We start from the raw sequence: 11,894 nt of genomic DNA on the forward strand, positions 1-11,894 counted from the left end.
TGTAATTTTCATTATTTTAAGTTTAGGGTTATTATTTCTTCATTTTTAAATACATTTAATGCTTTTACAATCAAATTAGAGTCCTGATGAAGTGTGACTTCGTCAGCCAATGAATGCAATCAGAGACGAACTGAAACCTCGTGAAACACCTTTCCTGACGGATGGTCACCGGTGTGGTGCCTGCCACAACGTCTCCGATGCTAAAGTCAGTGTCTAGAATTATATGAGAGCAAAACAAACACACAGCATCAATGTAAACGAAATGTTCATACCTCTCTCGTTGGGGGATGTGAAGGATTTATATATGTTGTTGTAGATTTTAGCCGTTGGGTGATTTATGGTGCTTTAACTTCTCTCTGTGTAACGCCTGCTGGCATTATTAAGTGGCTTTAAGTCGGTCCCAACGGTCTGTTCGTCTGGATGTGTAACCGCCCCTTATCATTTACTAGTGGTAATGATGGAGGGGATACCCTCGTCAATGACGTGTGTTCTCGTCACTATCGATCTTCCTCGTCGTCGGCCTTACCTCTTGCAGGATCTATTTCGTCAGTCCCATCAGTTGCCCCTGGATTCCATGGTCGTCATGACGCGTCGTGTTGACCGAGGAATGTGAAAGGTTTCTGGGCAGCAGGCGGTTGGGTTTTTGAGCCGCATTTAATGTGCTGCGGCGGTTCCTTTTGAGTTATGGCCCACGTGGCGCCTTTTGGTTGGAGGAGTTAAGACTGCATATGATGAGCCTCCTTGATAGAATTTTTTTTTTTTTTTAACTTAGATTCTAGATGAACCGGAGTGGTGCCTCCACAAGGCCTGTGACTGTTATTTTTTTTGGGGGGGGGGGGTGTTCTTGAAAGATACTTGTATGACTTTATCCTTTTTTGATGAATGAGAAGATTGCATTGCATCAAATGAAATATTTAGAGAGATACGTATACTTTTTTGTGTTTTTTTAGATTTAGAGATAGGTATGGAATGCAATAAATAATAAATAATTAATGAGATATTAATCAAAATATTAACATTAATAAGGGTCTTTTTTTTACCATTGGATTTACTTAAATCCAATGGTTTAAAAAATGTGTATCTCTTTAAAGTTACATCAGGTATAACTTGAACCTATCTCAATAGTTTTATATAAATACCATAATATTACCTAAGCCAACTTGTAGTTTTTGAGGATGTTAATTTATAAGGGGCAGTTGGATCCAAGCCATGTGTGATGCGTGAATGAATGAATTCGGCGTGAATGAATGAATTCAAATGAAACAACTCAAACTGAAACTAGCCGTTTTTCCTTGCAATCTGGGTCAAGATGTTATATATAAAGAAAATATTTACAAAAATAAATTGAAAAACAAAAAAGAGACTCATGGGAAATGTTTCCAATATGAAATATAGTAAAAAAATAAATAGAGCATTTAAAAAGGAAAGTCAACTCTGTATATCCAGACAGGCAATGACAATGGCAATGGCAATGCTGTTTCTTATTTGACTTTATATATGCCCCGTCATATTCCAAGTTGTACTAGTTTTTAGTTGGGACTTGAGGGTTGAAATTGGAACCCGCAAGCCATCGTGTTTTGCTCTACATGACCTCACCTTCACTTGCTAGTTTTTGGAATCAAGTACTTACGTAAACAAAAGGTAGTTTTTTCTTTTTTGGAATCAAATTGCATCTTTTGAAATTATCGAGAATCAGGGGCGGCGTTAGCAATGTATATAATTTTATAATTTTTGTTTTGATCCCTTAAAATAAAAATTTGAATATCTTGAGTACTTAACTCTAAATCTTTTTTAAATCTAACTTTAACTAAAATAAATTTGAATATGATCCCTTTAACAATTTATTCTTGCAAATAAAGTTATAATTAATTAAATTTTTTGATCGAATCTGCGAATGAAGTGGCTGAATTTGAATGTGTTTTTAATTTTTTATTTGTTAAGTGGGAATTGGGGCATGCGCTAGTTAGTTAATCAGTGATTAGTAAATGTTAACATAACAAAGGATGATTCTAGAAAAAATTAGACAATGGGTGTGGAGCAGGGGAGTAATTGAGTGAAAACAAAAACAAATGTTAACATTAAAATAATTTTCTTAATAGAATTAATAAGACCAATAGTTGTCAGAGTTGAGTTGAATTGTTAAATAAAGTTATAACTAATTTATACTTTTGATCGAATCTGTTAGTGGAGTGGCGGAATTTGAATGTGTTTTTAATTTGTTATTTGTTAAGTGAGATTTGGGGCATGAGCCAGGCAGTTAATCAATAATTAGTAAATGTTAATACTAAAAGACAATTACTCAGTTAGACAATGAGTTATTCTAAATAAAAAAGTTAGACAAGGGGGTGGAACAAGGGAGTGATTGAGCAAAGATAAAAACAAATGTTAACACAACAAAAATTTTCTTAATAAAATTACAAAGATCAATAGTTGTCAAAGTTGAATTGAATTGTTAAATAAAAGAATTGTACAAAGTAAAGAAATAAACTAATTGATAAAAATATTCTAAGCAATGAATCATAATTAAAGTTCACTTAACAACAATAACTAATATACTTATTGTGCTTTTATATATGTGCGAAGCCTTCTCCTGAAGACTTGAACCCTGATTTTTGCCTCCCTCACAAACACTTGTACTTATGAAATGACTATCAAGCTAAGAGTGTGCAGTAGTATTGTATTTAGAAACAATAGATCATTTCCAAGATTTAATCTTAGCAATCACAATTAGTATGTTCATTATATGAAGAAACAATATATTAAATGAACTTATAGTTTATCTTTTATTATCTTCTTAGCACTATAAACAAATTTGGAATAAAACTATGTAGACCACAAAATTCATCTTCTACTCAAGATTGTTGAGAATCCTAAAATGATTCCTAAGTAATTCCTATGTCTAATCAAGGCCCCCAATTTTTTTGTAAAAAAAATCTTGTAATATACATACTTATCCCAAAATTTTGTAAAAAATATTTAAGTAGATATCTTTTGGCCCTCCTCTCCTAATCTCCCTCCGGTAATTAAATTCAAGTAGAAATACTAACTTGTCTCCAAAAAAAAAAAAAAAAAAAAAAAAATTTAAAGTTACATTTTTAGATGGATTACAGCTATATTAGTGATAAATTAATGAGATATTCAGATAAACACATAGTTATTTCAATTATTATCTCAAAAATTCAACTAAAAAGAAAACAAGTATCTCAAATAAAAAGTTTATAAATTTAACTAAAAAAAAAAAAACAATTACCCCCTGATGCCTATTGGTGAGTGCGACTCTTTTCTTAGTATTTCTCTATATTTTCTCTTCCTCTTTTTCTTTCTATTTTTTCAATCCATGTTTTATTTATTTATTTTTCTTCTTCCAGTTTTTCTCTATTAGATTTGCTTTTTCACTTCTCCTTTTTACTTTGTGTTGTTTGTTAAGTTTTTTTTTTGCTAAGTCCTAAACCCCTGTACTCCTTACTTCAATTCCAAAAAGGTAAACACTTGTATGGTTAAAAAACCATACGCTTTGCCAAGTTAATTAATATTAGCCATTACCTTTTCTCTTTACTTCCCATTAGCATTATACCCGTGCAATGCACGGCTTAATCAAAATTATTATGTAAATAATTTTTTTTATTAATTTACTTAAAATAAATAATGAAAATAAATGAATATTTTACTTTTAAGTTACTTAATGAATGCATGTTGTATGAGACTAAGGTATCATAAAATGCATATATATATATATATAATTGAATGGAAGATAGTAGAGATACCTAAAAATATATATAAAATGATTTTCAATAATACATTAAACTTTAAGGCTCAATTAATCGTATATATTTAAATGAAAAACCCTTGAATTTAAAGTTTAAGTCTTGTGTGTTGCATGCTACATGTGTGTGTATATGCATGAAAAATGATCTGAATTTAACATTTATTGTAGAGAAGAGGTGATGTAGTCTTACTCCTGTCTAGCTAATTCTTGTTATAATCTCTTTGTTTTGTGGGGGAGATAGAGAGAAACGCTTCTTTTGGAAAAAAAAAAAAGTCAATGTATAATATATAATAGCTAAGATATTAATCTTTGGAAGTGGTATTTCATACATATTAGTATTTCAATTGTGGGTTTTAGTAGTTAGAAGTTAGCACATAGTAGTTAATAATTAGAAAATTACTTTGAAATTTTTTAAAGCCACTCCCTTAAAAAAGTTTTAGTAGAGTTTAAATCACGTTAATAAATTATCTCTCTATTCAAATTTTTTTTTTTAAATCATGTTAATAAAAAGTTATTGATAAAATTATTTTTAGTAAACATTTCTTAGGCTTATATATTTAGCTTTGTTGCCAAATTTATATAAACTCTTTTAGTTTAATTTAATTCTTTTTTTTTTCCTGGAGAATTTAACACAACCAAAAACCTATAAACAACAATTTACATTCAATATAAAGAATATAATCAAACTTATTCACGATTTAAAATTAAAAAAATTAACACAAATTATAAATTAAGATATAAATTTAGAAAAAGAACAAAGAATAAACATGTTTGTTTTCTCTATCACTTTGAGAGATGAACCTTAATCAATTATGTAACACGTGTGAGTATGTAACTAAAACCTTAATCAATTATTGTAGAAGAGAATAAATGAGTATGAAAGTTTAATATTATGAATTGGGTTAAAATGTGTGTGAGAAGTTTTTATTAATATTTTTGAAGTTAAAGAAAAATAGCTTAAACAAAATGAAAAAATAATAATGAAGAAATATTTTGGAATAAACTTCACTTCAAAAAGGATATATATATATATATATATAGAGAGAGAGAGAGAGAGAGAGAGAGAGAGAGAGAGAGAGAGAGAGAGAGAGAGAGAGAGAGAGAGAGAGAGAGAGTTTTATTTGATATAGAATTTAAATCCTATTAGAATTAAGATTTCTAATCAATTTGTTTGTTGCTATCTCATAAATCCCATAAAAAGTGAAACAGTAAAAGGTCATATGAAGAGAAAGAAAAAGGAAATCATTTTTTTTAATGGAAAAATGAAAACTTTTCTTTTATAACCCAAAAAAAAAAAAAACATTTTTGTTTAGAAGAACAAACATTTATTATATATAGAATGGATACTTTTTTTTTTTTTTGGAGAAGAAAAAGAAGGTGTATACTTTAAACTCAAATACTTATTACCTTATTTAATTTTTTTTTTTTAACTTTATCCAAAAACTTTTTTGGTGAATCGGTATGAACAATAATTATCTATAAAAAAAAAAGAAGCCACGTGTGAAGAGGAAGATTTTGTTGTTGAATACGTAGCTTTTTTTTTTTTTTTTTTTTACAGGAAGTAATAATTTAAAAAAAAAGTAATAGATGAAGATTGTTGTTGTTTTTTGTTTTTTAAATTAAAAAAAAAAGGATTAGATGAAGAGTTTGAATTGTAATCAAATTAAAATTTTTTATCAACTTGTCAATTATAATAATAAAAAGGATGAAATGAAGAGTTTGGATTGTAACTAAACTAAGATTTTTATCAGTTTATAAATTATAGGAGAAGAAGATAAGTACAAAAAAAAAAAATTTATAGTATTTATTTTTTTTTTAAATTCTGTAATTTAATGCAGCTACTCAACCACGGCTTCTAAACCCAACTTTTATTATATAGTATATGATTTATTTTTTTTCATAAAAAAATACTTCCCATTTATTTGACTCTTCTTCTTCTATTTCTTATTTTACATTAAATTTAGATATATTCATTTATTTATATATTCTATATGACATTTTTTTTGGGGAATTAATATGACATATAAATATAATAAACTATTCTTAATTTGATAATTATATATAATATATCATATAATTAAAATAATGTTATGTTTGATTGGTTATTTGATTATATTTCTTATGCATTCAATGATAGTTTGTTTGAATTTCTACAATATTTAACCTACTAGTAATTTTTTAATCTTAATAAGTTTTTGATAATTGGATAATTTTTTAAATCTTAATTATTATACTTAGTTTGTTTTTGATTATTGGATAGTTACAATAGGGAAAGGAGGAGTTGAACACTAGTTGTTTTCGATAGAAGTACCTGAATATGTCAACCAATGGAGCTACAAAGATCTTGACAATTTTACTTAATTAATAGATTGTAATTTATCTTCTAAAAAATGTAGTGACTTTAATTTCAAAATCTAGGTCTATGAGCAAGTTAAAAACTATTAAATTATAAAATATTAGTATTAAACTTGTGTTACACATTTAATTATGTTTATTAAGACTTATTCTACTTTAGTATGGATATAGTAAATAGTATATACATAGAAAAAAATTATTTATTTATTTTTTCTTCGGCCTGCAAGGATAAATTTCTAGTTTCACCATTGTGTCTAATACCTTTTGACTAAATTGTTTTATCGAAAGTAAAATATTTTATCTATGATATTGTTATCATTTTGCATATATAAACAATGTTTAAACTTTGTTCTATGATAATTATTCCAATGTCAAACTACATTCCTAAGTTAAAGCTTGTGTTGGATATATAAGGTTAAAGGAGGTGTTAGGGTTACAACAAATTTCGTAACACTCAATTTGCATGTGTGAATGCAAATTGAATATCATTGTGAATTTAAATAAAAAAAATAAAAAATAAACTGACTAATTCTTTGTTATACGATTATACCTATCAAAATAATGCACATAACCTTAAAATGAAGAAGAAAAATAAAGAGATTTAATCAAACATATGCTGGAAAATCATCTCCATATTTCCAAAAGAAAATTCATAAACAAGGCACATGTAATTGAAGAGCTTGGACTTTGAGACTTTGTGCCACTTTGGTGATATATTATTGTGAGGTTTTTCAGCAGCCAGCAACAGTTGTCATGCCTCACATTCACACGGGTCCCTCTCCCTCACCGTTTTTTTATAAGCCTTTTGTTCACACACGTCTGTTTTGATCAATTAGTCTTAATAAAGACGTTAATTGGAACAGTAATCTACAACTCATTTACTCATTAATTGTTCACACACACAAATATAATTTAAGAAAAAAAAAAAAAAAAAAACCCTTCATAAATAGAATCATAACACGTTTAGAATCCTCCAGATTCTATGTATTTCTCTTTTGTATCTCCAAAAATAAAAGATTCTCCCTCTCTCTCTCTCTCTCTCTTATGACCATATAAATCATATTTCTCCGTTAATCTTAGCCTTGCTTCTCTTTAAACTCTATATAATATAACAGCCCAAAAACAAAACACACCCACCCTTTCAAAGTTCAGAGTTTTTTTTTTTTTTTTTTTCTTTCGCATTCCTTTCATTTGGGACTCATAATATTATCAACATGGAGGAGTCTCAAACTCAGACTCAGATGACTCAGAAGCAGAAACCCCTGACACGCCTAAACACCTATGTGGAAAAAAGCTGGGTGGGCAAGCGGTTCAAGGTAGCCGAAAGAAACACCACTTTCACCACGGAGCTCCGAGCCGGAACAGCCACGTTTCTCACCATGGCCTACATCCTAGCCGTCAACGCCTCCATACTCACCGATTCCGGTGGCACTTGTTCGGTCTCTGACTGTATCCCACTCTGCTCTGACCAATCCATACCCGTATCCAGCTGTACCGGGTCGAACCTCCGGGTCATCCAACCCGACGTGTCATGCAAATTCGACCCTGTTAATCCGGGTTACTCGGCCTGCCTCGAACGCATACGCAAGGACTTGATCGTTGCCACCGTGGCTTCTTCTCTAATTGGGTGTGTGATAATGGGTGCCTTTGCGAACCTTCCTTTAGCTTTGGCTCCGGGTATGGGTACCAACGCTTATTTCGCTTACACAGTCGTCGGGTTTCACGGGTCGGGTAGTGTATCCTATAAAAGCGCTTTAGCCGCTGTGTTCATCGAAGGGTTAATCTTTCTAGCCATTTCGGCAGTTGGGTTACGAGCAAAACTCGCTAAACTCGTCCCGAAACCAGTCCGAATCAGCTCCTCTGCCGGTATCGGACTCTTCTTAGCATTTATCGGGTTGCAAAACAACGAAGGAATCGGACTTATCGGGTACAGTTCTTCAACCCTAGTCACTCTCGGAGCTTGTCCAGCTTCCTCTCGTGCTTCACTAGCACCTGTCATAACTGCCGCTAACGGAACCGTTAGTTTGTTACCGGGCGGTACCGTATCGGGCGGTATTTACTGTCTCCGAAACACAATGGAAAGCCCGACATTCTGGCTCGGAATCGTTGGCTTCGTCATCATAGCTTATTGTTTGGTGAAAGACATTAAGGGTGCGATGATTTACGGTATAGTTTTCGTAACGGCGGTTTCGTGGTTCCGAAACACACAGGTGACCGAGTTTCCCGATACGGACGCCGGTAACTCGGCGTACGAGTATTTCAAAAAGGTAGTTGACGTGCATGCGATAAAAAACACAGCTGGAGCTCTGAGTTTTTCGAGTATAGGAAAAGGGTATTTTTGGCAAGCCATGATTACGTTTTTATACGTGGACATCCTCGACACGACCGGGACGTTGTATTCGATGGCCCGATTTGCCGGATTCGTGGACCGAAACGGAGATTTCGAGGGACAATATTTCGCTTTCATGTCGGATGCCACGTCAATAGTTGTGGGTTCGTTATTAGGGACGTCACCAGTGACGGCGTTTATTGAGTCGTCAACGGGGATAAGGGAAGGTGGGCGGACGGGTTTAACGGCGCTGACGGTGGCGGGGTATTTCTTCTTGGCGTTTTTCTTCACGCCGTTACTGGCGTCAATTCCAGCGTGGGCTGTGGGTCCGCCGTTGATATTGGTGGGCGTTTTGATGATGAAGTCTGTGGTGGAGATTAATTGGAACGATATGAGGGAAGCGATCCCAGCGTTTGTGACTATGATTTTGATGCCTTTGACTTATTCAATAGCATATGGGCTTATTGGTGGGATTGGTACCTACATCGTGTTGCACCTATGGGATTGGGGTGAGCTGCTTTTGGTGAAGCTTGGACTGGTGAAAGGTCGTGTTGTAAGGGCTGAAGTCAATGGGACACGCGATCATGGTACAGAAGAAGACCCTAGTGATGTAAAGGCGCTTGATGTTTAATTTTATTACAGTGATAGAATTGTGCCTTTTTTTTTTTTATTGGTGTGGGATTTGAAATTTGTGGAAAAAATGGTTTCCATAGTGGGATTGTAAAAATATATATATAAATTGCTTTCAAATCTCCTCTTTTTCTTTATTTTTTTCCACATTAAGTTGGTAGAACATTAAGGTCGAATTCTTAGACCTCTTTCCTCTTTGATGTAAGATAGAATCTGCAGTTTGATTTCTATAATTGATTAATTTTGGTTTTTCTTAATGTAATTTTCATTATTTTAAGTTTAGGGTTATTATTTCTTCATTTTTAAATACATTTAATGCTTTTACAATCAAATTAGAGTCCTATTATGGTTAGGAATTGGTTAGGATATGTTTTAGTAGAATATATTTTATTGTCTATCAAATTTTACTGAACCTTTAATTAGGCCTTCAAGGTGGTTTCAAGCTTATTTTTCAGAAGCAAATGTGATTTTTTTTTTCTAGGAATAAATGTGTTATGTTTTTTGTGGCTTCTGCACCCATATCACTTTTTGTTAAAAAAAAATATACCTTTTTAATTGGAAAGATTAGAAGATATCAATTGACTTAGGCTTCACTTGGGAGTTTATAAGAGAATGGAATGGAATGGAATGAAATGACATGATCATAAGGGAATGAAAATTAATGAAATGGAATGAAATGACATGATTATAAGAGAATGGAAATGAATGGAATGGAATGAAATATATTTAAGTAAGGGAAATGAATGGAATTGAATGGAATTAAGTAACCTTGATTAGATGTTTTAAAATAAATGAATGAAAATGAATGGAATGTAAGTAAACCTGTTTGAGAGCAACATGGAAGGAATGAAATGGAATCATTTTATAACAATATTACTATTAGACCCCTATTTTAAAATAAAGGGTTGAATATATAGGGGTATTTTGGGAGTTTTAGTAAAAAAATTATTAAATCTAATTTCATTTCCTCTAATTCCTTCCAATTTCGAGAGAATGAAAATTTGAGATTTTAAGGGAATAGAGAGAAATGAGTGTTCCCTCCTATCCATTCTATTTCCTCCCACTCAAATTCTCAAACAAGAGAAGGGAAGAATATTCTAAATTTTTTTTTTTTTTATTCCTTTCCTTTCCATTCTATTCTATTCTCTCTTCTTAAACGGAGCCTTAAGTTTATTGACCTTATTTTTAAGGAAGTTGATACTGTACCGGCCGGTACGGCCAGAATTCTTCGTACCAATTGATAAACCGGTATCAAAACACCTTCAAAATGTACAGCTCAAAATACCGGCCTATATTGGACAATACCGGTTGTACCGGAGTATACCGAACGTTTCGGCTAGAAAAGAGAAATTCGGCTAGTACAAAAACTAAAAGGAAAATAAGAAAAAATGCATGATTTGAACATACCCCAGTGCAGCAAGTTGCCACCACATTGACATCGCGGGTTAGATCTTCTTCTTCCTTTTTTTTTTTTTCTTCTTCTCGTCTGTTGTCCTTCTCCACTGCTCCGATTTCTTCTCTTTTTTGGTGAACAATGAACATTGTTACGTGGTTTCTCCTTCTTTGTTTTATATCTTATTTGAAATTTCCAAAAGCCCTTTTACACGTGAGCAGCCTTGGAAATGTTGAAAACTTATATTTTCTAAATAAAAGATGGGCTGAATGGTTCAGCCTTTACTTCTTTTTCAGTTTTGTGCCCCACGTTATGTGATACATTAATTGCATCACATCAATAGAACCTTTTAGTTTTTATTTTTTATTTTTTGAGTAGCAAGTTTTTAAATAGAGATTTTGTGTACGTGTGTATATATATATATATTAAATATATAAAATAGCGGTAAACTCGAAACAATACTCTGATATTAACCGGTACTTAAAATATATTGTATCACTGATCAAATCGGCACAGCCTCTAGTACGATATTAACTTCCTTCCTTATTTCTCCTCTTTTGCAACCACCAAAAGTTTATCTTTCCGCCTTGTTTTCAATCCAATTAACATGTTTTAATTATTATTTTTAGAGCGAGCATGTTTAAAATCTGATTATTAATAGTCAATAGATAGGTTCTGGTTGGCAAGTCTTTAAAAAAAAGGAATTTTGTGAACGCATTATAGTTTTTGACACTGAAATTGAGTCAAATGGACGGTGGTGGGTTTTCATTTTTCAAGTAATACAATAATGTAAGTATGAAAACTTGTTCTATGATTACGTCCTGTATTTTACTTCATTGGACATGGTAGTATAAAATTCTTTGTATATGAAAACGCGAAGATAGTATTAATTTCTTAGTCTTTATCAGTGCTCTAGTCGCTTTCTCTCTCAAAAAAAATGGGGGTCTCAAAATAATGGTAAGCAGTGTACGCCGGGCAGTGAATCAATCAATATTGCATTTTATTGCTTCCTGCTTTTTTAGGTACTCTGTCCCTGAGAAATATGGTCCCCCCTGTGAGTTATGAGCTATGACTCATTTGAACATTGAAGATTGAATATCTCAAAAAAAGAAAAAGAAAAAACTATAAACTATACTGAATTGCTAGTTAACAATACTTGCCACTTTGTTGAGACAACTGGGACAGAACCAAGTTAAAGATTCGGTATGAGAAGTAATTCTCAAGGCTGAAAAATATGAGTGTGGATTGAGAAGACCTTACCTTGATTTGGCCCCCTATTAGAGGCAGCCACTACTCATTTGTGCTCAAAGATCATATCAATTATCAAAGTGGGCAGTGTTTAGTGGGGAATTAAGAATTCAAGATTAGCCAAAACAGATCAAAATACTTATCCGTGGCATTAATTAGTGGGGGAAAATGGG

General features: G+C 32.1%; 1 protein-coding gene across 1 annotated transcript; it reads left to right on the forward strand.

The window, feature by feature from the left end:
• The first annotated feature begins 7,098 nt into the window (after positions 1 to 7,098).
• Positions 7,099 to 9,337, forward strand: LOC136064733 (adenine/guanine permease AZG1-like). The gene has a single exon (XM_065766848.1). It carries the CDS (start codon positions 7,336 to 7,338, stop codon positions 9,079 to 9,081), a length of 1,746 nt encoding a protein of 581 aa, XP_065622920.1. The 5' UTR covers positions 7,099 to 7,335; the 3' UTR covers positions 9,082 to 9,337.
• The last annotated feature ends 2,557 nt before the right edge of the window (positions 9,338 to 11,894 follow it).

The sequence above is a fragment of the Quercus suber genome, unplaced genomic scaffold (assembly GCF_002906115.3).
Source record: "Quercus suber isolate HL8 unplaced genomic scaffold, Cork oak 2.0 scaffold_751, whole genome shotgun sequence".
NCBI lineage: Eukaryota > Viridiplantae > Streptophyta > Magnoliopsida > Fagales > Fagaceae > Quercus > Quercus suber.